We start from the raw sequence: 25,392 nt of genomic DNA on the forward strand, positions 1-25,392 counted from the left end.
TTAATTGGTAATTCACCATTTCTAGTGCTGCAGCTACAAATGCTTTTTAAAAGGTTTCTAACATACCCCATAAAAGCCCCACATTCACGATCTGATAATGAACCCAGCCAAGCCATTTCATTTCTAAAATGGGTCAAAATTAGTCAGGAATAAATGCATCCTTAGATTCCATCAAAGAAATCCTTTATACCAATGGGAAAGTCACATAACCAAAACAAACAGCACGCTCATTGTACAGAGAGCCCCTGCTACTGTTCTGACAACACAGAATCTATTCCAGGCTGTATAAAACATAACAAGCAAAATAAATCCAAGGTACAAACAAAATGCCATTGGCCTCCTCTTTTGTTTCAGGCACAATACAACAAGGGCAGCCTGTCTGGAACTCTGCTCCTGCTGATACAGTATTGCTACTGAACTTCCTCAAGGTCACAGCCAATTTCAGCTGTGGAATAAAGAGGCAGATAGTGGCACTGATGGTTTGGGTTATGGCTGGCAGAAAAGCAGAGTGTAAAAGTTTATGAGCTCATCAGGATTGTTGTACCATTACATCAGAGGCAATTATAAATGGCCAAGAGGAGGAGATGGGGAGCCAATCAGATCACAGATAGGATGTCAACCTAAGACCAACTGTCTCCTGGCTTTGACAGAAGGATTTTACCTCCATAATTCAAATCCCAAACCAAAGCAATCTGCACTTACTACTCCAATCACTGAACTGTTCACCAGCACTTCCAGGGAGAGGCCCAGGCCACTGGGCTAACCAAGAGAACGCTCAGGAAAATGGCCACAGCTAACCCGGGCAAGCTGCAGTTGCCCAAAACAGGTCACTTCCCACCTTCCTACCCCCAGGAAGTGCAAAGGCCCCTCGCTTGGAGCAAGAAGAGGGAGGAAGAGAGTGTAATGGGGGCAAATGTCTAAGTGCTGCTCTGCAGAGCTCCCACTACCTCTACTGATGGCACCCCTTCCCTCGCCCAACAACCAGGAGCTCAGCTACCCACCTCCACCCCACGCACCACGGTGCCAGGCCCTTCCTCCACCCAGGGGCTCCCTCCATCTCCCCCCCAAAGCCCCCAAGGCAGGCAGGGGAAGTGGGAAGAAGAAGGCACCTCTCTGGAAGCCTCGCACAAAGGCTGGAAGGGGAGGAAGGGAAGGCAGAGAGGCAGCCATTTTAGAGAGAGAAAGACACAGACAATGGCAGCTCCCCAGCAGTGTGGGTCCAAGTGGGGGAGGGAACCCGTAGGAAATTCGCCCACCTCGTCACCCCCCCCTCCATCGCCCCACATGCCCTCATCCCTGCCCCTTATGTGCCCCCCTCTTCCGTTCCCCCCCATTGTCCCCGGCCCCCTCAGCCACCCCACGTGCGCCCAGCCCCTGCCCCTAACCCCAGCCCAGGTCCCCGGCCCCTGCCCCCACACGCCTCCCCCCATGCCAAGCTCTCACCTGCTGGCTCCTAGCGAGCGGCTGCCCCCCTCCAGCGCTGCTGCTCCCGGGGCTCATGGGCGCATGGTGGCTCCTTTGTTGGCCCCCTCCTGTGGCCGTGGCCCAGACCTGGCTGTTGCCCCCGCCGTACTGGGAGGCCATGTCCGCGGCCGGGCCCTTGGCGGCGGCTCCCCCGTCCTGGGGCCCGCTGCTGTAGTCGCCCCCGGGGTAGCCCTGGTAGCCACGGGCTGAGCTGGGGGAGGTAAGCAGCTGGTTGAGGGTGGGGGTAGCGGTGGGCTGCGGGGTGGCGCCCCCTCCTGCTGCTGCCCCGCCGGCGGCCGAGGGCCCCATGGCCCCGAAGCGCTGCTGCTGGAAGGCGGCGGGGGATTTGGCCCCGGCGGCCGCTTGCGCGGGGCTCTGCGTGCTGCCCCGGGGGGAGCTCAGGGCGTAGGCCTGGGGGGGAGGCGGGTAGGCGCCGGCGCTGCGCCCGGCTGCCGCCGGGTAGTAGGAGTTGTACTGGTGGTTGGGGAAGCCGTGCTCGGCGCCGCCATGCGAGTTCTGGGGAGGGGGCGGCCCCGGGGGGGCCCCCGCCGGTCCCGGGTAGGGCTGCTCCAGGCCCCCGCTCTGCAGCGCTGCCATGCCAGTGCTTTGTTGTCCGCCATGTTGGTGGAAGGCAGCCGCGGCGGCGGCAGCGACGGCAGCAGCCTGGGCTCCCCGGCCGTAGGGCTGCCCGAAGCCGTAGGCTGGCGGGGGCAAGGCGGCCGGGTGGGAAGGGGGAGGCTGCTGCTGCGGCGGCGGCGGCTGCTGCTGCGGCGCCCCCACCCCGTCGCTGCTGCCGCCGCCACCGGGCGGCTCCGGGAGGTTATTGTTCAGGGTGGCGGCGGCAGCGGCAGGCCTGGGGCCCGCGTTCCCGTTCGAGCTCTTCAGGTCGGGCTCGGCCCCGGCGTCCCCTCCGTTGCTCTCGGTCCCGTCCTGCAGCTCTTTCCCCGGGGGGCCCTCGCTCTCCGCCTGCTTCTCGCCGCCGCGCTCCGCCACCGCCTCGCCCCCCGCCTCCTCCGGGGGACAATCCCGCTGCTGCGCCTCCGCTTTCTTCAGCTCGGCTGGAGCCGGGGCGCCCAGGCTGCTGGCGGCGGCGGGGGCGACCTGAGCAGCCATGATCACCCCCCTCCCCACCTAGCCACCCCCCCCGGACCCCTACCCCCGAGCTGCTCCCCTGCCTGGCCGGCCGGCGGGAGGCCTCGCTGCTCTGCTGCTCCCCGCTCAGGCGGCGGCGGGCTCTTCAGGGCAGCGGGGGTTCATTCCCCCCCGGCCTGGCTGGCGAGGCGGGGAGGGCTCCGCTGGGCTGGGCTCCCCGGGGCCTGGCCCCGCTGTGCTCCTCGGTTGCAGCCGGCGGAGAAAGGGGAGGAGGGATCGGGGGAGAGGAGGAGGGGGGGACCCGGGACGGGGCTCCCGGCGTGGGAGAGGCAGGAGGGAGGGGGATACGGCGGGCGAGCGGACCCCGTCCCTGGAGCCGGGCGGTGCGACGGCGGGGCCGGACTAGGCGAGCCGAGCAGCAGCTCCCGACTCTCGTCCGCCGAGTCCTGCTCACTCCGACACGAGGCTCAGCACTGCCATTTTACCCAGCGCCGCGGCGGCCTGCCAAACCCGGAGCGGAGCCCGGCCCGGACTGGAGCCTCCCCCCTTCACAAAGGAGGAGCAGGCAGGCCCCGGACGCTTGCAACTCAGCAAGGCTGAGGCCGCTGCCGCACGCAAAACCCGCAGCGGATCCCGCGGAGCCGAGCCCAACCTTCCGCCACAAAAGGAAGCTCCCCTGCTGCGAAACACGGAGCGGATTTCAGCCTTGGCGAAGCGGACTGCTACAGGCTCGCTCTTAAGAAGACCCGCACCAGAGTGTTCCTCTCCTCCTCTGCACTACTGCCCGGCGCATAAAAAGATACCTGCAGCCACCAGAAGCTGGTATCCATCCCTGCTAAAGGAGAACAAGTCGAAGTTTACTAAGCACAGGTCTGGGAGCCAGGACTCCTGGGGTCTATTCTAACTATGGAAGGCAGGAGTGCTGGGTTTGCTCCCAGAACTGGGATGTTATGCTGGCCCCAGGACCAGACATGGCTGGAGTCTGGAGTACAGGAATATGCAGGCTGGTTCTGTCCAGTGGCCCATTCCATCCAGCATCCTGTCTGCAACATGCTAGTTCCAGATGCTTTAATGGAAGGTACAAGCACTCTAAATTGGATGATTAGGGAATAAGATGCTCTGAGGGATGTGTCCATCTTACCCTCTGGGAGTGGAGGCTAAAGAAAGGTTTGGAAAATGACTCTAGCTACCAAACAGTATAATGCACTGCAATTTTTATAGGGGGACATGGAAGAGACCCTTATTACTTAGGATGCCTAATAATATCCATTTTAAGTGTCTTTCATCTTTTTGGGGACATTTTTACATTGCATTGTTTGCAGCAGGCCTGTGAAGTTCAGCTAGGTGAAAGTCCCTTGGGCTATTTAAGTGCCTTTTGTTTGTCCCAGGATTTTCCATTCAGATTTACCTGTTGGCAATTTTTAACAGTTTACATTTTCTGGCTGCTGCTTGTGTTCCTCTGGACAAGATTGGCTGTATGCCAGAATAATAACTGAACATAAACATGCTAAAGCCAGGGGCTTACACTATTGCCAAAGCAGCAGGCAGTGCACTGGGAACTACTAGGGGATGGGGTGGGGGGGAGAGAGACAAGCCAAGCTCCCCACCTGACTACATACCCTTCAGTCCAAGCACATGGTTCTAGTGTCCTACCTCCTTCCTATCACCTTCTCTGGGGGCATCACCCAGAGCAGGACTCCCCCAACTCCCTGGTCAGGCTCCCCTCATAACTACACTAGAGACTGTACGAGGCTGAGCAGCACGTCCCCTGCTCCAGAGGACCACAGGGGGCAAGGGTCCTTCTCCTGGTGATGAGGTGGGAAGAAAGAGAGCTGAGTCAGGCCAGGCTCCCTGTAGATGCAGCATATTGTGCCAGCAGGCCATCAGCATAGTTAGTCCTGTAACTCAAGTGATATAAATTTGTACTATGATGCAAAAGTTCTCTCCTCCCCCCCTTAGAAAACCCTTAGGAGTCATGCAAAAATATATTAAAAGAAAGTTATTTACATTGCAAAGTCAAGCAGTTGGAAGTTAGGAAATGTCACATTCGGAGTTGCTCATTCATGAGTTGCTACCCCCTGGTATGTATCCATTGATACACTCCAATTAGATGATCACAATATTTTTTCCACAGGACCCCTACCTCATTCAGACAAGAGGCTGAATGGACAAGGAGCTGAATTAAGATTGCATGGATTACTGTAAATCTGACACTTCCTATCTTTCAAGTACTTGACTTTGCAACTTAAATAACTTTCTTTTAATATAGGGTGTGTGTGTGTGTAATACATATACAATTATGCACATTTCTTGGCTTCAAGATTTTTAAGTAGTGCAAGTTACACTATTTTGTATCACAATCCTTCCCATCAGCACCCTTTGTCTTTATGTGATCTACTTTATAACCTGCTCCCATTGATGATTAACTGGATTAAAACAGGCCCTTGTATTGGAAACCCTTTAGGACAGGGCCCATCTCTTTGAAGCACCATGTACACCTACAACAAATGCAGAAATAGGTAACAGACCATCACATGACACTGGGCACATCATAACTTGTTTCCCCCATCTTCTGAAATGGGAATACTACTAAATCTGCCCAACATCTGTGTGAGAAAAATGATGTTTGCAAAGCACTTTGAAGCCTCTTTAATGTGAGGATATCAACAATGCGAAGTATTATTGCTAACTAATTAGTCTCACATTATATTAGTGTTCGCTACACTATTTTTCAGTTCGGATCTTGATTCCACATTTTGCTCCTGGAGAGAGCAAGAAGTATAGAAGGCTGCCCATTGTCCTAATGGTGTAGTTAGCTAAGAAGCCCAGAGGCAGAGAAGGCACTGGACTTTTTACCTCTGCTGTAACTTATCTTTCATTATGTGAATGTTGAATCTACTATTTTCTGATATCATCAAGTTCTATAATCCAGTCACCATCCTGACAGTATATTAGGCAGAAGTTTCCTCCTTCTTCCCCCACTGATACAGTTTTTCTTAATTTTTTTTTATTTTTTTGTGAAGGGGAAGTTTTACGAAAGATATAGAACTTATATATAAACACTAACATAAGAAAACCATGTCTATAGGATGCTTGAAGGAGCAGGGAGAAGGTGATGATATACAGTCTTTCAATGCTAGAACATCAGTTCAAAACAAGTACAGGGCAGTAATGACCTGTAGAGATTATCAGCTGTTATGCTTTGAGGGTGTCTATGAAATGGATTGATGGTCTCAACCATTTCTTAAGGGTCCACTTCACAAAAAATGCTATCACAGTGAGCATCCCTGATAGCAGTCAGATAGAGAGGCTAAGTCTAGGATGGTCTAGTCTGGGCAGCACCTGAAAAACTGGTCATTGCTAATACTGCGCATGTTTTACAATCAATAGAAAATTTCAGTGTACAATGTCATCGATCCAGCAATAATACAAAAATTAGAATCTATATATTTATATTCTAAATAACATAATATAAATATACATGGTACAGCAGGTGCTAAAAAACAGAAGGGACTCCAAAGTAATAAGCTGGGGTAGAAGTTAGCACAAGTCAATGTGTAGCTAAATTCAGAATGCATTCCAGAGCAACAAACGGCATTAGAAGCTCCCTAACCAAGGCAGCGTTGCCATTTTACAGTAGAATGTATAACACAGAGTAGAGTCTACCTCAGCATTGGCACAGAAAAAGAGTCTCTCTCTCTCGTAATTTACTGAGAGTTGCAATGGGATAATACATAACGATAGCTACATTTAGTATTTGTTTTGTAGTAGCCACGCAAAAGCCCCTCTCAGGATTGTGGCCCCAACATGCTAGGTGCTACACAAACATATAGGAAGACACAATCCTTGCTAAAAGTTTATAATCCAGCCTGAAAGAAAAATCATCCTATTCTAGAGCCAGAAACTGGATTGGAGTCTCCTTCACAAAATGTACTTTACCAACTGACACACAATTCTGAAGCAATTTCTCAGGCCTTAATTTGGGATGGATTCCAAAAATCCCCAATATTTCCCCCCTGTCCACTCATAGGCCTATCACAAAATGTTTCCTCCAGCAGAGAGGGGTTGGGCATGTCTTTATATGCTTGCCCTATGAACATCACTTTTAAAGTGTACAAAAAGAGTAAAGGAAACCAACAGAAACTCAATTATCACTTCAAAGGTTTTTTTTCTCCTGCTAACGATAGCTCATCTCAATTGATTGGATTCTTCCAGTTGGTATGCATACTTCCACCTTTTCATGTTCTCTGTCTGTATAAATATCTCCTGTCTGTGTGTGTTCCATTCTATGCATCCGGAGAAGTGAGCTGTAGTCCATGAAAGCTTATGCTGAAATAAATTTGTTAGTCTCTAAGGTGCCACAAGTACTCCTGTTCTTTTTGCGGATACAGACTAACATGGCTGCTACTCTGAAACCAGAAACTCCTGAGTTGTTGAGTATACTACCATTGTAGTGTACTCAACACAAGAGACCTTTGTAGTGCTCAATAAAATGCAGTGGGTTTTTAAAACTCTGGAAAATTCTAGATTAGAAAATTGATCTGAGAGCTCTTCACAAAAAAAACCAAACTGTTATTTGATCAAGCACTGTTGTCCAGAGAGAGTTTTGGTTTTGGAGCAGATTCTCCTTCAGCAAACCAAGCTAGAGTCTCACACGAAGGTGACCCTGTGGTTTTACCAAGCTCTATGGTGGGCTGTAAAATCCAAAAAAGATTAAAGAGCGGCAAAGCAGACAGGATATCCCTTTCAAGGATGCTTCCCCCACTTTAATGAGAATCCAACAAATTCTGAATTGTTGGGCACCTAGAAAAAAATAGAATGGAACAGGCGCTACCATTTTATCCAAAACCCTCTTGGGCTACAAAATTCTGAGTGTTATAATCTCCCAGAAACCAGATTAGAGTCTGCCTCATTAAATTAAACCTTGCCATCTCATTGGACCCCTTTAGAGGCTATCAAATTCAGTCCAGGAGCCTAAATTTCAGTCTCCCCCATCTAAATTATGAATTTGTATGTGAGGTTATCCTACAATTTCTCACCCTGTTGGAATCTTCTTCAAAGAACACTGTGGGACACTGAAACCTAGAGCTGATTGGAATGTGGAAACTAGAATGGATTCCCTTTACAATAAGGAGATACTAATTTTACCAAGAAGTTTGTGAAACCTGAAGCAATTCCAGAATCTGTCTCACAGAAAGGAGGCCCTGTAGTTTTATTAAATACTGAAGCACTCTGTCGAACCCAAAATATTAGATTTGGAAAATAGAGAGCAGCATTCTTCCAACATTTCTATCCAAGACCTAAGAATCCTCTCAACAGAATCCTCTTGTGGTTCTGTGTTGCGACTATCAGCCAAAGAGAACTGGACAAGACTTTATTTGAAAAACATGTCAACTCTCCTCCTTTATGACCTGAGGGATCACTGCTATGTTATGCGAGGCACTTTTTCCCCTGCCCCCCTACCTTCCGTGCTGAGCATATTTCCTCCACTGCCATACCAGCTCCTAGCAGCTCAGATAGTGAGATACCACAGGATGGGAATCCAACTCAGGTCTCCCACATGGTAGTGCAGGCCACCACCACTAGGCCAGCTCTTATTAACTAAAGTCTCCTTCATGAAGGTGGCCTTGCCATTTAACCTAGTACCAAGGCAGTTTAGGAAACCTGGTATAGATCAGAATGCTAGAAACAGGAGTAGTCTCCCTAATAAAAGAGGCTCTGCCAACTGTGTGATGGCAAATATGGACTGAATTGTTGACATGGAAACCGAACTAAAGTCTCTCTCTCTCTCTCTCTCACACACACACACACACACCTCTCTCTCTCTCTCTCACCTTATTATCCCTGGCCCCTTAAACAAGCTATAAACATGGACTGGATTATTACTTCAGGAACTGGATAGAGTTTCTGCAATAAAGTGTTAACTACTGCATCCAAGCTGGAATGAAAGAGCTGAGCAGAAACATACAGATTGGAGAATGAAGATGCTCTTCCATTTTACTGGGATTTGCCTGGATTGGACCAAAAATAAGAAACAAATCTATTCTAATTCATACAGTACACTGCAAAATATGGAATGGAAATAGAAAAAGTTATCTACGGTACATTAGAATGCCTATGTGGTTGCTGACCAATTTTTCTTAAGAAACGTTAAGTTTTCTGGAAACATGTTTACATGTATTAGCTCCACTACAGTGTTGTATAGTCTCTCTCCACTATAGATTCTATTATATCTAGCTTCAGCATACTTACTGCAGCTTCATAGCAGCTTAAGTATTGATATTATTTATGGATTATTATTATTTGATGTGTGTGAACAATCTACTGGGCACTGTACAAGACAGACTTTTCCAATCCTTGTTTAGGTTCTTTAAATGTAATATCAAGATATTGTATTATTCCCACTCAAACATTGCCACAATGGCAAAGAGGTACACAGTGAGAGATCACTACAGAAAAAAACTGAAGTGGAGTTTGAGCATAAGGTAACTCTGTCAATTTACTGAGCACACCAGCAAAGTTCAAAGGCTGGAGTGGATTTTTAAATTGGATTTGCTATTTCTTAAAAAGTTAGCAAGAAGAAAGGAAGAAAGAAAGAGGAAAGGTAGTGAGTTAAGGTTTCAGACACACTGCTGAAGTCTGGCATTAACATTTGATTACATTTGACAGAGCTGAAAAAACTTTGGGATGCCCTTTAAAAGAGGAAAGTGGACTCAAGTCTGAGTCAAGGAAATCCATTATTTTACCAGCCCTAGCCAGGAGGTATAAAATATGAACTGGAGTTTCATAAAGGAAGGTGGAATGGAGCCTGCACTATAGTTAAGAGATCTTTTCCCTGGCAAACCTCTCAAGCTGCTGCGGCTCAAAATGGGAGGAAAATATGAAGTGGAGTAGAAAAATAAGAGCTTTAAACAATGTAGAATTTGTTTAAGCTAAATAAACAACATAGTCTTTGCTCTCTATTTCACACATTTGTGATTTGAGTAGTAAGATAATGCCAAGTTTGTGTGTGCATGTGTCGCAGAGATATTTAGGCCTAAAATGAGGACAAAGTGGAAAAAGCACCTCGGTCTTCTTATTGAACATATGAGGAACATTAAAAAGACTAGGGGATTGGAACTATGAATACGTAACTCCAGATCAGAATTGGTATATGATCAGATGCTGGACAGAATTCTGATCAGCATCTGACAGTTAAGTGCAATAAAAGAACAAATGCATCTATTTTATATACACTTATGTATATACAAACACACAGAGACTACAGCCTCTTCAACCTACCAGTTTCTGGTGCTGAATATTCTTTTAGAGAAGGAAGTGTAAAGCTTTTACTAAAAAAACATGGACTGGAGTTTCATAAAACCACTGCACTGGATCAGGAACATAACTGTATCATTTCTGCTGAGCCCACTAGAAATTTGTATCCAAATCTAGTTGACAGAAGCAAACAAACATATTACAATAGAAACTCACTTAGAAATAGTTTAGAAATCCTTCTAAAACTCCAACAGAGTGAAGAACTTTGGGCCTGCGTTCTCCTATTTAAGCAAAACTGTTTTTGGATTTCAAGCACTTGGAACTGCAATATTACACACAAATACAAATGAGATCACAAATTAATTAGCCTTCATAAGAAAAGCTACTGGCTGTGAACAAGTCTGTTCATCTGTGTTTCTTTTACTTATGTTCTCCTTTTTCAGTGGGGTGTAAAAAATATGTTTACACTTTTGACCAGCAAAGTGTATTTTTGGGGAAGTTTGAGTGGTGGAGTCACGACTGCAGTAAAGGATTTTGCAAAAAGAAAGCAAGATACTCAGAAAGAGGGTTTTACACTCTTTCATGAAGCTCTTGCACTGCCATTTTACTGAGATAGGGAGGGAGAGAGGACAGACAGCTCTTGCTATGAAGTTTCTCACAGCAATTCTGGAATGGATTTGGAATGGAGTCTTTTGTTCAAACGCAAGTTCAGCATGAGAGAGAGTTGGAGTGAGATGAAAAACAGAGAGAGAGGGAAAGAGAGAGAGAGAGATGAGAAATAAAATGGAGGGAAACAAGCAGATAGGAGATACAGGTCATGTAGAAATGGGGTTACTAAAAAAACCCAGTAAGTTTGATCACTTCCCTGTACTCCACAGCATAGCATTTATAGGAAAAGTTAAAAGTCCCTATCCTCAGGCACAAAACCCACCAATGGGAATAAGTGAGAGACCCAAGGAAAAGTATTAGTACACAGGAAGTGGAATTTTTCAAGGGTGTCATGCCCTTTAGTGTTCTGATTGTCAAGATTGTAGTCACTTGCTCAGAAAAGAGTGCCTCCTACAGTCACCACGAAAAGTGGCCTAAAAAGTAAAGTAAGAATAGCTGCTACAGAAGATCTGTCACACTCCACTAAGCAAACTAATGACAAGACAGAAAATCTTCCATTAAGAGTTATAGCAGGTCCCCAGATTATCACTTTCTCTCCTGAAGTTTAATATGAACTGAAGACCAGATTAAAATGTATGGAGTTGGGCTCCTCTGGTTCCCATCCCCCAAACAACTGTTGAAGCATCCTGTATTAAATAGCTATGACCCCAGGTTGAATGGGGAGATCAGGAAACAATGAGAGTATAAACATCACACACACACTTAATACTTAGACTCCCACAACACATACTGTACTAACATAAGCAAATCCTTTGCATTCCAATATACATTCTTCACTCAGACAACACACATGCTGTTTGCATGTGTACTCACTCAGAATGCCAAACACCACTATAGTGAAACTTGCCTTAATTAACCCTCAAAAGACTGACAAAAATGGATCATTTCAGGGAGGTGGTCTAATAAAGTTAGAGCAGAACTGTACTCAGCTTATTATGGGATACTTTGGAGCAGATTCTTAAGACAGAAGATTGTCTGACATATGTGGCCTCTTGCACAGGTTTCAAAGTATATAATATGCCCTAAAAATATCAATACTGTGCTACGTGAATAACGCTAAAAGGATAGAAGACATCCATCCTTTACTGTCTCTCAGCAAAAACGGGGGGCGGGGGAAATGAACATACTACATACATATATATAATATGGACTGGATTGCCACACTGACAGTTCAACAAGATACAATGTTGGGGGTCCAAGTTAAGTATTTAAACTTGCTCTTCCACTCAGGCCATCAGAAACTAAAAGCCCTAGTTGGGAGAGAATGCTTCATACTGCCCAGACTTCCGAAACAATCTCTATGGCTGTTTCAGTAGTGAAGTCCAATGTTCCTCAGCTGAAGGGACAAGTCAGTTGCTGCCCTACAATGGCTTGTGGGTTGGGAAATAAAAAGCAAACTGGAAGAAGAAAAATCATCAAGGAAATGGGAGTGGCTGGTGAGAATTATTCTGAACTGTGTAGTTAGGAATCATACCCACAGTGTTTGTATCCTATTATAAAATGGCTATTTTACAGTTTGGATAGACATAATACTCTGTAGGATGTGCAATTATAGTATCATACACACAATTTTCAGGTGCTGGAGACATCTAAGTCTGGATTTTCAAAAGACCTCGGCACACAACATATTGAATTTTTCTGAAAATCTATTTTGGTGTCTAAGTGGGAGCTGAGTTCTTTAGAACTGTCCCCTAGTTTTCAACCTCATACTTCTCACCTGAGGCATGTATGGTGCTTCTGCTTAAGTTTATAATCTTTATCAGCTATTTAGATTTGTCTTAATACTTAATACATAACAATTAAATAATAAAATTACTTGTGTTGAGGGAACATTCATCAATATATATTTAGGTTCCCACCATTTCATCTTCAGTGCTTTGTCTTCTGGGATATTTAATACAACAGTGTTGCCATTGGGGGCCTCTAAAAATGCCTGTTACATTTGATAGGAAAATGGCATGAGGCATCAAATAGACATTTTTATTCTCTGTCAGTTTTCTATTAGCATTACTTCTAACATGCTTGTGGGTAATTAATAGCTTAAGGGGGTGCTAAATGAAGATTCAAAATAAAATCTCTTCTTCATATTCAGTTTCTCTATTCTAAAACACTATTCATCTCTGACATCATAACAGTTTTCAAGTAAATAAAAGGTTGTTACAAGGAGGAGGGAGAAAAATTGTTCTTATTAACCTCTGAGGATAGGACAAAAAGCAATGGGCTTAAAATTGCAGCAAGGGCAGTTTAGGTTGGACATTAGGAAAAACTTCCTAACTGTCAGAGTGGTTAAGCACTGGAATAAATTGCCTAGGGAGGTTGTGGAATCTCCATCATTGGGGATTTTAAGAACAGGTTGGACAAACACCTGCCAGGGATGGTCTAGATAATACTTAGTCCTGCCTTGAGTGCAGGGGACTGAACTAGATGACCTCTTGAGGTCCCTTCCAGTTCTATAATTCTATGAAAGTATATACAGAAGCCCTGACTTGTGGTAGAGGCACTTTTTTGTTTGTTTGTTTAAAGGGGCCCAGATGCTGGTCAGGATTAAGGTTACACCAAACATTGTACACTGCCATTTTTCAATCAGAATGAAACAGACAGCAAATATGGACAAGGAACTCAGAGGAATAGAGTATGATTGAGAACTGCACACCCTGCATTAACCCTCTAGGGGAGAGTGCTTGTATTCAAAGAGAGACAGAAAGAAATCAGTCACATCAACTTTACATATACAATTCTCTAAATTTTAATTATCATCATTATTTTAATTAAACATCTGTCAGAGTTTCTGTTTTAAACCCTGTTTTTCAAAAGTTATAAAATTCAGCTGTAAAAATTCACTCTGGATTCACAGGTCTCAATTCTGCAAGGTACAGAACACACTGGCCCAATGCAGTATCGCACATAAGTACATATTTAATTTTATGCAAGAAAGTCCCATTGCTGTTAAAAGACTCATACGTAATATTAACTATGCACTTTGTTAGACTGAGGCCAGCTTGCTCAGCACTTTCCAAGATCAAGTCCATATCAAAAGTATACAAGTTCCCAGCCTGGAAGAGAAAAAAAAAATCTGTGCATCCACAAACATACACAGAGAGAAATTAAAATCAAATACCTTCTGTGGGGATGGAGACAGAAGATTTTTGAAAAGTCTTATCTTTAACAGACATCCAGTTCACATATATGGGTAAAGTGGAACCATTTTACAGTAAAGTCACTCTACATGGTGGATAACTGTATCCTCAGGTACGATCTGTACATTGCAACAAATAATTAGGAACTTTTATGCTCATATTCTATATAGGATTCTACTATACCCATGGTCATTGAGAGTAGAATATACTGTTACACCAACTTTATCATGCTCTTTGTACTGTGAAAGACTTTTATAAAAAGGTTGATTTAAAAAAAAATAGTTAATAATCCAGATGTACTTCCTAAAACATAGGAAGAACACAACTAAAATCGTTGAATATCTATTCCACTGCCAGAAAACTCAAGAGCTGCGCTATTGTAAATAATGTTTCTGAGTTTCAAAGAGTAAAAGGAAGGTAAAAGTGATTATTGCATGGTATATTAATACAAAATTGAGATATGAAATATTTCAAATCAGTAAAAGAACAGGTGTGTAGACCAGCCTTGGAAAACCCTCAGTAAAAAGGAATCCATTCAGGTACAAAAAATTACTCACCTTTTAATATAATGATGATTGCAATTAAATATATATATATGATGCTTAACTCACCTACACAAAATATTTTTTAAAAGAAGCATTTTAAAGCCTTGATCCTATAATCTAATGCATGTGGGTGGCCCCATAAGGAACCATGGGAATAAAACCCAGCTATGCAGAGCTTGGGACAGCTGATGTTCCCACATTGTCACTAGGAGGTCATCTAAAACCATCTTGAAGGAGCACTGTGGAGCTTAAGCACCACAGGAAGTACTCCCCAAATGGTGGGAAATGACAGCACTCTGTGGCCTTCTGATTGCCCCATGCTCACTATTTAACCCTGGAGGGTGCCCCAGGATGTTGTCTGAGCAACCTAGGGTGACCATACAGCAAATGTGAAAAATCAGGACAGGGGATGGGGGGGGTAATAGGAGCCTATATAAGAAAAAGACCCAAAAATCAGGACATTTGGTCACCCTAGGGCAACCACACAGACTTCTGGCTTACTGCAATGCCTCACCTTGCCTCCTGCTCTCCAGCCTCTGACCCAAGCCTGACTTTAACCCTGAATCTTGCCTCCTGGTTCCATCCAGGTAACTACCTCTGATTTCTGGTCTTTGATTCTGGCCTAACCTGGACTCTTGCCTATTGATCCTGGCTCTAGTGATTACTCTGATCTCAGCTTGCTGACTGTTGTGGACACCAATCCAGCTGTGACTGCTAGGATAGACTGTCTATGCTCTGGTTCTTTACAGGACCTTTACACCTGTGTGAAGTCCCACTGAAGTTTTTGAGACTCAGTATAGGAGTCAACTTGCAAGGATGTGATTGCAGGATAGGAGCCCTAAAAGCATAAGGACAACATTTTAAAACTTTGGTGCCTAAAGTTAGAGCCTAACTTTATCTCAACTTACATAAAAATTGCTTGATTCTCAAAAGTTCTAAAACCCCACAGCTCCCACTGACTTTCTTGGGACTGTTCAAACTCTGCACTTTTGAAAACCAAGCCATTTGTATCCAGCTGACTAAATATGAATGTTAGGAGTCTCACTGCACAATTTTGACAGAAGTGTTTCTCTGCAGGAACTGATAACATTGCAAGCACCTGCAGCAAAGCAAAGCTACTGGTTAGAGATCTCTTTTCAGGAAAATTAGAACCCTAAACTCAAGATTTACTGAATAAATAGGAAGAATTGATTTTCAAATATTTTGGGTTTTTTTTAAAGAAAGAAAATATTTTATATACTGTATCCAGTAAAAAATTATCAAAACTTTTGCTTAAAAAATCCTTTGAAGCTAAATGTATTTCTATTTGCAGTTTATATAGATACACTTGCTGGTTTGCAACTTTAATCCCTTTTCAACCAATTTACTTCTAAACAAGGTTTGAATTTGGGGGAGAGGTGAAGTTGCTATATTCCAACTTTCACTATATATATTTTCTTTCAACTGGCAATAGTGAAAAGTGAGAAGAAGGCATAACCACCTATACTCCACCCCTCACTTTAAGCACTGCTTTTAAAAGATAACACTAACCCTCCTAACCATTGTCTCTCAATGCCAGGAAGTCCTTTGAAAAAGCAACTGATAGTAATACAGTTCCTCTCAGTATCACATACAGTGGGTCACTGACATAGTAACATTAGGTTCTACTATCCATAGCCTCTCATTGCTGCAAGTGTCTGGCAGGGCAATGCTAGATAAGTGTATTTATCATTGCTGATTTTGCTCCTGCAATGCTTCTACATGGTCTTCTTCAAATTCAGGGCTGTCAGAATTACCTATATTATAGTCAGTAGCAAAGTTCCCTAACTCAGTAATATCTAGAACTGGACAGGATGATAAAGAAACTACAGCCACTGACTAGAAAAAAAAGTCACTTTTAAATTAATTTCACTGAACTCCTCCAAATGGAATGACTATGCTAGATCAAAATACAGTATATTCTTCTATCTTCTTTGTTGAAGAACAAGGGTATGACCTTTTAAAACAGTGTTTTGGGGATTTCAGAATTAAAGGCCTAAAAAGATCCAGAATGACCAACAGTATTTCCCCCTCCTCCCGCTTTCTCATCACTAAGCATGCCATTATATTGTTCTTTCTTGGTACAGAGCCATACTTTTTTTGTTTTGCACTTCCTTTCCCAGGTGTGCAGCCACCTTGTCCTCTGATATACACAAAATCTCTCTCTCTCCGCAACTCAGAAAGCATAAGTCAGTAGATTTACTTAGAAGTAAACTTCAGTGCTATACTATACATATCTATATACACACAGTTTTAGGATTCATGGTGTATTTAGACAAAGTTTACAAGTACATACATTACAAAAGTAAGATATTTTTAAATAATTTCCACTTTTTTCTTACCTACAGAGACCAGAGTTCAAGATTCTGGATTTCCACTGGTACAGTTAATGACATCACTGACATAACCACTTAGTCTTATTGATGTAAATCTCATCCTCCCATTCCCCTACCCTCCTATTGTCTATTTGCTTATTATGTTTTGTCTGTTCTTAGACTGTAAATTCTTCAGGAAAAAGACTATGTTTTTTATATATTCTGTAAAGAAACTAGGATACTTTTACAATGTATAACAAATAATAGTAAATAATGCCTGAATCAGCATGAGGAATAAGAGCTCCTTAGAGGTCAGTGATCAACTGTTGCAGTGTGTTGTAATGATTCACTGCTAGCTATCAGCAGTTACAGAAGAAAAACAAAACCCAATCTCAGCTATTGGCAGGTAAAAGGCTTCTCAATAAAACCTTTAAAAAGAGGATTTCATGCTGGATCAAAATTGAATGATACAGTATGCTTTTTTCACAAATAGCTTTGATAATTAACAAATAGGGGCAAAGTGAAACATGTAAAACATGCAAAGTGAAAAGACAGAATTGTGTTGAGACAAATGAAAGTTCCCTCTCCCTCTCCCATGTACTAACTATAAAAGTCCAATCATAAGGAACAGAGTCACCTAACATCAGCTCCCCTTCAGTATGCATCCACAGTCATGGCGGACAATTCATCACGGTGATATTTCAAGATTAGTTTTCTGGGACAAGTCATATCTATATAATAAGATTCCTCTTTGTATCACTCTGAAGCCTAAAATGTCTGTTGAATCAGTGTGTAGCAATGAAAGCAACTACAAGCATGACCGAGAGCTCTTTTTGTTCAGAATATCACAAGGATGAATCATCACTCGGTTTCATGGTTTGTTACCATCCAATTTTTAAGTTCTCAACTATTTTGAATTTACACCCGTGCAATATAAGCAATACCAAGGCATATATTGATGCCATGCCAAGAGTCCTAGACAACTGTGATATCAGAGATAAACACCACTCTAACTCTACAGTTAATTTGTATGCACCAGTTTCATTGGTTGTAAAAGAAAGTGCACAAACAGTGGATTATGCGGCCCAACTGTCACCAACACTATTTGTAAGGGACTGGGGCACAGGCAGCCTGGCCTAGCGGTCACTACTGGGGTGGTGTACACAAGTCAAGGACAACCACAAGGCAGTAGTCAGTGACCGGGAATCAGTGTAAGTCACTGGAGCCAGGCTTGATAGGCAAGAATCAGGGCCAGAGAAAGGCTGGTGTCGGAGCTGGAGATCAGAGTTAGTTACCAGGCTGGAATCAGGAGGCAAGAATCAGGGTCAGAGTCAGGCTCAGGACAGAGACTGCAGGTGCAGAGAGCAAGGTGAAGTCTGCATGTTGCTCAGAAAACTTCATGGGGCACCCTTTAGAGTTAAATAGTGAGAATGAGCCAATCAGAAGACCACAGGATGCTGTTGCTATGGTCCCTTTGAGTAGTACCTCTTGGGGCACCTAGTCTCCTCAGTGCTCCTTGGATATGGCTCTGCATGGCCTCCTGGTGGTGATGTGGGAACAGCTGCTATCCCATTCTCCACAATCAGAGTTCTAGTCATATGGATTCTTTTATTATTCACTCCCTTCAGGCGCATCTTTCCTCTGGGTTGGCACTGGGCCTGGTTTGTCTGGATGGTCTTGATGAAAGCTTTTTACCAGGTCAGAGGTATAGCCACATGAATAGCAGGTTCCCAGGAGCACTCTTCCGGACCATAGCCCTCACAATCTTTGAGGTAGTACAGACTCTCCCTCTGCATTTACAATCAAGGATATCATGGATTACGTATGCCTCATGCCCTTGGACCTGGACCAGCAGGGGCAGCTGTTGGGACCACTCAGGAAAGGGGTCTTCCTTGTAAGGCTTCAGAAGGGATACATGAAAGACAGGGTGCATCTTAAGGGATCTGAGGGAGCTACAATATGAAGGTGACAGGGTTGATTTGCTGACAAATCTGGAATGGTCTGAGGAACTGGTGGTCTAGCCAGGGCCGGCTCCAGCTTTTTTGCTGCCCCAACCGGCGAAGCGAAAAAATAAAATAAATAAAGCCGATCGGTGGCACCTCAATCGCACCGCTTCATTCTTCTGCGGCAATTCAGCAGCGGGTCTTTCACTCTCTCTCTTCCTCTTCGGTGGCACCTCAAAGAGGAAGAGAGAGACTGAGGGACCCGCCGCCGAAGACCCGGACGTGCTGTCTCTTTCCATTGGCCGCCCCAAGCACCTGCTTCCTTCGCTGGTGCCTGGAGCCGGCCTGGGTCTAGCTTTCAGAATGGTCTGTTCATACAGAGGTGTTTTGCAGCAAGCCAGACTTTTTCGTCTACTGTCAGAGCTGGGTCTTCCTGGTGTTGACAGTCTGTGTAGTGCTTGTAGACCTTTTTCATATCTTCAAGGTGGTCCTTAAGCTCCTTAAGGATATGATGAATTCACTGGATCCAGTCAGTTGCTGCTGGGTTCTGGGAGGCTGCCAGCAAGGCCAGATCTAAAGCGAGGGTGGCACCTGTAATTTGCAAAAAAAGTGACTTTGCCCCATTTGCAAAAAAAAGTGACTTTGCCCCATGGCAATCTGCTAGGATTGGTGTTGTTGTATGAGAGCTCGGCATAAGGCAGGAGGGACAACCAGTTGTCCTGATGATAGTTGACAAAACATCTTCAGTATTGCTCTAGTACTTGGTTCACTTCCTCTGTCTGCCCATCTGTCTGGGGGTGGTATGTGGAGGAGGTAAAAGCACAAACATCCAGTAACCAGAAAGTTTCATGCCCAAAGCATGAGACAAACTGTGGGTCTTGGTCCAAGGTGATATGGTCAGAAGCCCATGAAGACTGATAACATGCACCAGCAGGAGATGAGCTGTTTTTTCAGCAGAGGGCAGGCAATCACAGGGATGAAGTGTGATATTTTGGTCAGTTAGTCTACAACTGTCAAGACCAGTGTGTGTCCGTCAGATTCAAGGAGTTCACTATGAAATCAAGGGTGATTGAGGCCCAGGGTCTAGGGTGGGGTACTAGAGTTCTGAGGGACTTAGCACAGGGCATCCTGGTGCATGCACACAGCTCGTAAGTGTCAACATCGTGCTGGACCTTGGTTCATATATGGGGTCACCAGAAGAAACAGGAAACTGTGCAAAATGTCTGAAGGTAGCCAAAATGGTCTGCCAATGGGGCGTCATGGCAGAGGTGAAGCACTTTTAAACAGGGGTACTCCAACGGAACATATATGTGCCCATCAAGTTATGTGACCTTGTCTTGTGTGGAACTTTGCATTTTGGTTCTGGGTCTCAACTTCTTGGGCTGATCTGTCACCTCCTGGGTTAACAGATTACCCTGTGAAGCAGATCCGATTAGCTTAATCTGATCTTGGTGTATTGTGGCACTAAGGAAGTTGTGAGATTTTAGGAGACAGGATGATTCTTGGTTAGGTTCCTCACCCTCTTGGTAGTATTTTCCTTTTCGGCATAAGGCATTGGCTTCCTCATTACCAAGCAATACATGATGATGAAATAGAACTAAGAGCAGAATATTGCCCACCTGAGTGGTCTTTGGTTCAAGGCTCAAGCCTTATGGAGAATACTTGCACCTGATTTCAGGCTCCCTTGAGGTGAAGGCACCACTTTTCAAAGGCTGATTTAATTGCAATCAGTTCTCTATCTAATATTTCACAATTCCATTCAGCAGGGGTGAGTATTGGGGAGTAGTAAGCGGAGTGGTGCAGCACTTCCTGTGGCCCATGACTCTGAGAGAGTCTGAATCCAATGCAGGCATAGGCTTCCACTATAAATGCCTGGGCCAAGGCAAGATGTGCTAAATCAGGAGCAGTGGTGAAAGTGGCCTTGAGCTGTTTGAAGGCAAGGTGAGCTTCTGGCACCCAAATTCAACACCTTTGCTGAGGAAGTTTGTCATGGGGACTATTTGCCCTGAGAAGCCTGGAATGAATCATTGGTAAAAATCTGTAAAGCCCAGGGAGAGCTGCAAGTCCTGGGGGCACCTGGGCACTGCCTAGCTGGAGATGGCATCCACCTTCTGGAGAGTCCATCTTAATGTCCTCTTGCAGAAAGGATATAACCCAATAATTCTGTAGAGGATTGGTCAAAGGTACATTTTTCATATTCAGTTTCATATACAGGCTGTGCTTCCGTAGTCTTTCCAGGATGGATCAAACCTAGTAACAATGGTGCTTGGGGTTCTCTGAAAACAAGATGTGTTGTCAAGATAGATGATTACATTGGTCCAGGATGCCTCTAAATACATCATTCTTGAAGTGTTAAAGGGTTATGGGAGCATTGGTCAAACCAAATGGCATTACTAACAATTCTAAGTGCACATAGGGGGGTTTGAAAAACAGTTTTCCATTTATCTCCTACCCTAATGTGCACTAGGCTGTAAGCCCCCTGCCAGCAGTCTGTTTTGGTGAAAATTCTGGCAGACCACATTTGAGCTAGCAACTCCAAGATTAGGGGTAGGAGACACCGGTTTTGGACTCTCACTTGGTTTACAGCACAGTAGGCTATCCAGAGAGTAGCATTCCATCCTTTTTCTTAACAAAAAGGACCAGAGCTTCTGCTGGGGAGGTGGAGCATTGGATGAAGCTCTTGGCCAGGTTTTCTTGGATGTACACACAAAGCGCTGCCAGTTCTGGCTTGAACATTACACAGATCCATCCATAAAGGGCCTTTGCCTCAAGTTGCAGGTCTATAGGGCAGTTGTAGTTTCAGTGCAGAGGTAGCGGGTCTGTTTTTTTCTTTTAAAAAAATGTCTGCATAATCCTGATACTTATCAGGCAGATGGGGACTCAAGTTTGGGAGTGGTTCCTTTTGGTTAGCCACCGCCACCTGGATTTCTCCTGATCAGCTGCAGGAGCCTGGGACAGAGGGTGGGGGCCCAACAGCATGCAGACCCTTCATCAATGTTCAGAGGAGAAGCTGATCCTCTCCTCTCACAAGGAGATGCAAGGATTGTGCTGCACCAGCCACGTGACACTTAGAATCAGTGGGAAGCATGGAGAATGAATTACACAGAACTGTAGCACCTCCTGATGCCCCTGGAGTATGGACTCTAGGGGTACTGTTTCCTGTATTACTTTGTTCTGAGGACAGGAGTGACCCATCTATCATTTATATGAAAACTGATATAGACTTTAACCGTAAGGGGATTTGTAGGGCTTGAGCAGCTTTATCATCTCTGAAATTATTGGTGGCCCCAGAATCAATCAGGGCCCACTGAGGGGGAATCAGCTTGGTCCCATTCGCAATACGTAACTGTAGCTGTACTTGGAAGAATAAGGAGGACTTATATGTCCCGGATAAGGTTTCCATCGAGGGCTGAGGGGTAATTCTGGAGCATAGCGACCTGGTGGTGTTCAGGCTGGCCCACTCTATATGGGTTCACTTATTTCCAACTCCTTGTTAGTCGAGGTCCATGATAGGCAGGAGGTGAGGGTATGTCCTGGCACTCCGTAATAAAATTATTTCACCATCACTATTCCTTCTCTTACAGGGTCAAGTGTCTGTGCGCCAAGTTAACTAGCATCAGTACATGGTTGGACCCTGAGGTTTTCAGCATGGCATACAGGCAAGGCAACGATGGCAAGGTTCCCCTTCTCTTCTCCTTTTGCTCACGCAGCAGTTGTCAATATGGAGAGAGAGTTCAAGAAAAACATCCATTCTGGTTAGGGTCTCATCATGGGTTAGTTCATCCCTTACCTCCTCACTAAGTCCATACTGAAATTGGTGCAGTTCAGACTGCCTTGTTCCACTTGTCGGCCACAAGTCACTGGAACTGGGCAGGGTATGAGGCAGCTGGCCCTCTCCCTTACTGGAGCCTTTGTAGTGCAGCTTCCACTGAGTGAGCACAATCGGGGCTATCTTGTGTGTGTGGGGAAAAATCACAGAAAGGCATTTTAGTCAGTTAACATCAGGCTGTTCTGCTTCAGCAGGGGGAAGGCCCAATTTAGCACTTTTCCAGATAGCAAACTGATCACTATTTCCAACCTCACCTGGTCAGTGGGATACATTCCTACTCTGCCCTTGAAAATGAGACTGCATTGGTTCAGGAACCCCCTGAACTTCTGGTGATTCTCATCAAAACATTCATGTAGTGGTACTGTCAGATCCTGTTTGGAGGGCAGTGGCCCAACATGAGCCTGCAGCATAGCCTTCTCTTCCTAGGATCATGCTAGCTTTGTGCAAAGTGTTTGATTTTCTGCTAGGAGCTGTGCCACTTGGGACCACAGCACATAGTTCTTGGTTTGGAGTTGAACAAGCTGCTCTTATAGATCCGGTACCCCAGTGGGTCACAAAAGACATGCCCCTTCCATATCCCTACTAATGGGCTTCTGCAGAAGGGGTCAAAAGTGGTCTGGGCAAACTACACAGGACCAGGGTGTAAGCAATCTAACTTAGCAGTCACAGCTGGGCTGGCATCCACAAGTCAAGGGCAGCCACAAGTCAGCAAGCAGGGATCAGAGTAATTGCTAGAGCCAGGATCAGCAGGCACAAGTCAGGGTCAGAGTCAGGCTGGGGTCAGTCCAGAGATCAGAAAGTGAGGTGAGGGGGTAAAGTCACAGCAAGCCAGAAGTCTGCCTGGTTACACAGACAACTTCCTGGGCCACCCTCCAGGGTTAAATAGAGACCATGGGCCAATCAGAAAGCCACAGGACCTGTTGCTATGGTCCCTTTGGGCACTACATCCTGCAACACCTAATCTTCACAATGCTCCTTGGAGATAGTTCTGCATAACTTCCCAGTGGCAATGTTGGAACAGCAGCTGTCCCAAGCTCTGCAAACCTGGGTTCTGGTTCTGTGGATCCTTACACAAATAACACAACAGACCCAGAGGTGAAAGTAAGCCAGTACAGGCCAGTACGGTATACCGCTAAGAAAGTGGCCGCCAGTATGGGGCGGTACGCAGCCGACGTTAAAGCGCTTTAAGCACCGCACCAGCGGGGCTGCTGGGGGGGGCCCAAATGGGGCAGCTGCTCCGGGGCCCGGTGATTTAAAAGGGCCTGGGGCTCCCGGCAGTTGCCAGAGCCCTGGGCCCTTTAAATCGCCGCTGGAGTCCCGGGCCGCACGGGCTGGGCAGCGCTGAAGGGCTGGCTGGGAGAGTCTGGCCCCACCCCTTCCAGGGGCCCAGAGCACCCCCTACCTTGCCCAGGAGCCTGGCCACACTGCATACTGGTAAGTCCTTTAAGTTACTTTCACCCCAAACAGACCCCCTCATTTGCCACCAGCATACACGATAATCCCAAGCATCACTCTGAATCCTAGAATCTGAGAATCAGTGTGAAGCAATGGGAACAGCTACAAGAGGTTTTTGTTTAGAATATCACCAGGTTCAATCATAACTGGGATTCACAGTCTTATACAATCCAATTTTTTAAAGGTCTCAGTCATTTTTAGATTTGTTTGTTTGTTTTGGCCACACATAACTTTACAAATTATGCCCATGCAATAGCACAGGTTTTTAGCTACTAGTTTGATATCACTGACACTGTGGAATGTTTGATAATGGATTCTGTTGAAGACAACAGATTCCTGCATTGTCAGGGAGATAGTCTGGATACATTAAATCAGTCTTTTCCATCTCTAATTTCTGATAACATGGCCATTTCCTTCCACCATAAAACCTGGAGCTATCCTCTGTATTAAAAAATATAGTCAATAAAGCCAACAGGAACTGTAGAACCTTCCTCTTTGTCTTCCACATTGTTTTAGATATGGAACCTCTGCTGTGATAATTTCCTTGAGAAGCAGCATGGTCTAGTGACAGGCTACTGGACTGGCAGTTAGCATAACAGGATTCTACTCCTGACTTAGACTATGCTTTTTTTGCTCTCCCATCTTTGTCGTGTCCTGTCTATTTAGAAGATTGTAAACTCTCCATCTTTTACAATGTGTTTGTTGTGTCCCAGTGCCTATCACAAAGGGGCCCCAAATTTCAGGTGGGACCCTCTAGGCAATACTGTAATTATAGGTGAAGCTGGCAGCTACACCTATAATTAAGGTTACCTAACATTTCCACTATAAGACCCTGTTTTCAGTTGCTTATAATTTTGCCAAACTTCATCTGTTGAGGCTGAAATTTTCCATGCAAAGTGGTTGCCTCAGGCTGATCATTATTATTACTAAGTTTCAATAGAAATGGTTCAGCCATTTGCAAGAATGAGGATCAGGTAAAATACACTGTTTTGACCATATTAAATTCTTACAGATGTTTGCTGAAAAGTTCTAGCACCTTCACATTTTGAGCAGAAGGGTTGCCTTGGAGGCGGAGATGTACTTTTTGGTATTCTTATGAAAACCCACCTAAATTTGGCTGAATTTAAAGCTTCTGAAAATTACCATTTGCACATGCTTAGCAAAAGCTTGTTAGAGACTGGCAGCAAAATTGTCTGATTCTGTTCCATATACCCTGTGCATGGCCCACCTCCATACTTGTGGGGGACAGTACTGTTCCACATGATTAAGTTTATGTTTTTTCAGTTTTCTTTATTAAAACATATGAATTATATACAATAAAACTCTGTGATAAGACATGAAGGTTGCAAAATCAAGTGCAAGATGGATGGTGCACAGAGAATGAGGCTGTTGTCCAGAAGTCAGATGCGTAGTGAAGAAAGCAGGGGACTGAATAAAGAGAAAGGATAGTCTTAAGGCAACTGAATACCCCACTGGACAAGTGGATCCTATCCATGCCTCTGACACAGAATTACTCTGGGATGCTGGGGACACACATCTCAAACATAAGGAGCCTGATTTGCAGAAGTGCTGAGCACTGACAACTGCAACTGAAGTAAAAAAGAACTGTGCTTTGAACATATAAAGTGGTATGAAAATGTTATTATGAAAAAATCGGTCCCTAGGTTT

The 25,392-nt window shown here is 44.9% G+C and overlaps 1 protein-coding gene across 5 annotated transcripts in view; it reads right to left on the reverse strand.

Annotated features, from left to right (window-relative positions):
- Positions 1-25,392, reverse strand: part of ARID1A (AT-rich interaction domain 1A) — a 134,794-nt gene that overhangs the window by 82,431 nt on the left and 26,971 nt on the right. Inside the window, exon 1 of one of the 5 annotated variants that reach the window (XM_044997602.1) lies at positions 1,444-3,124. The exons of the other annotated variants lie outside the window; for them this stretch is intronic. Coding sequence (XP_044853537.1) covers positions 1,444-2,577 — 1,134 coding nt within the window. The 5' untranslated portion in view covers positions 2,578-3,124. Of the gene's footprint in view, positions 1-1,443; positions 3,125-25,392 lie in introns of those variants that run through there. 5 annotated transcript variants of the gene reach the window in all.

This window comes from Mauremys mutica, chromosome 23, assembly GCF_020497125.1.
Source record: "Mauremys mutica isolate MM-2020 ecotype Southern chromosome 23, ASM2049712v1, whole genome shotgun sequence".
In the NCBI taxonomy this organism is placed as follows: domain Eukaryota; kingdom Metazoa; phylum Chordata; order Testudines; family Geoemydidae; genus Mauremys; species Mauremys mutica.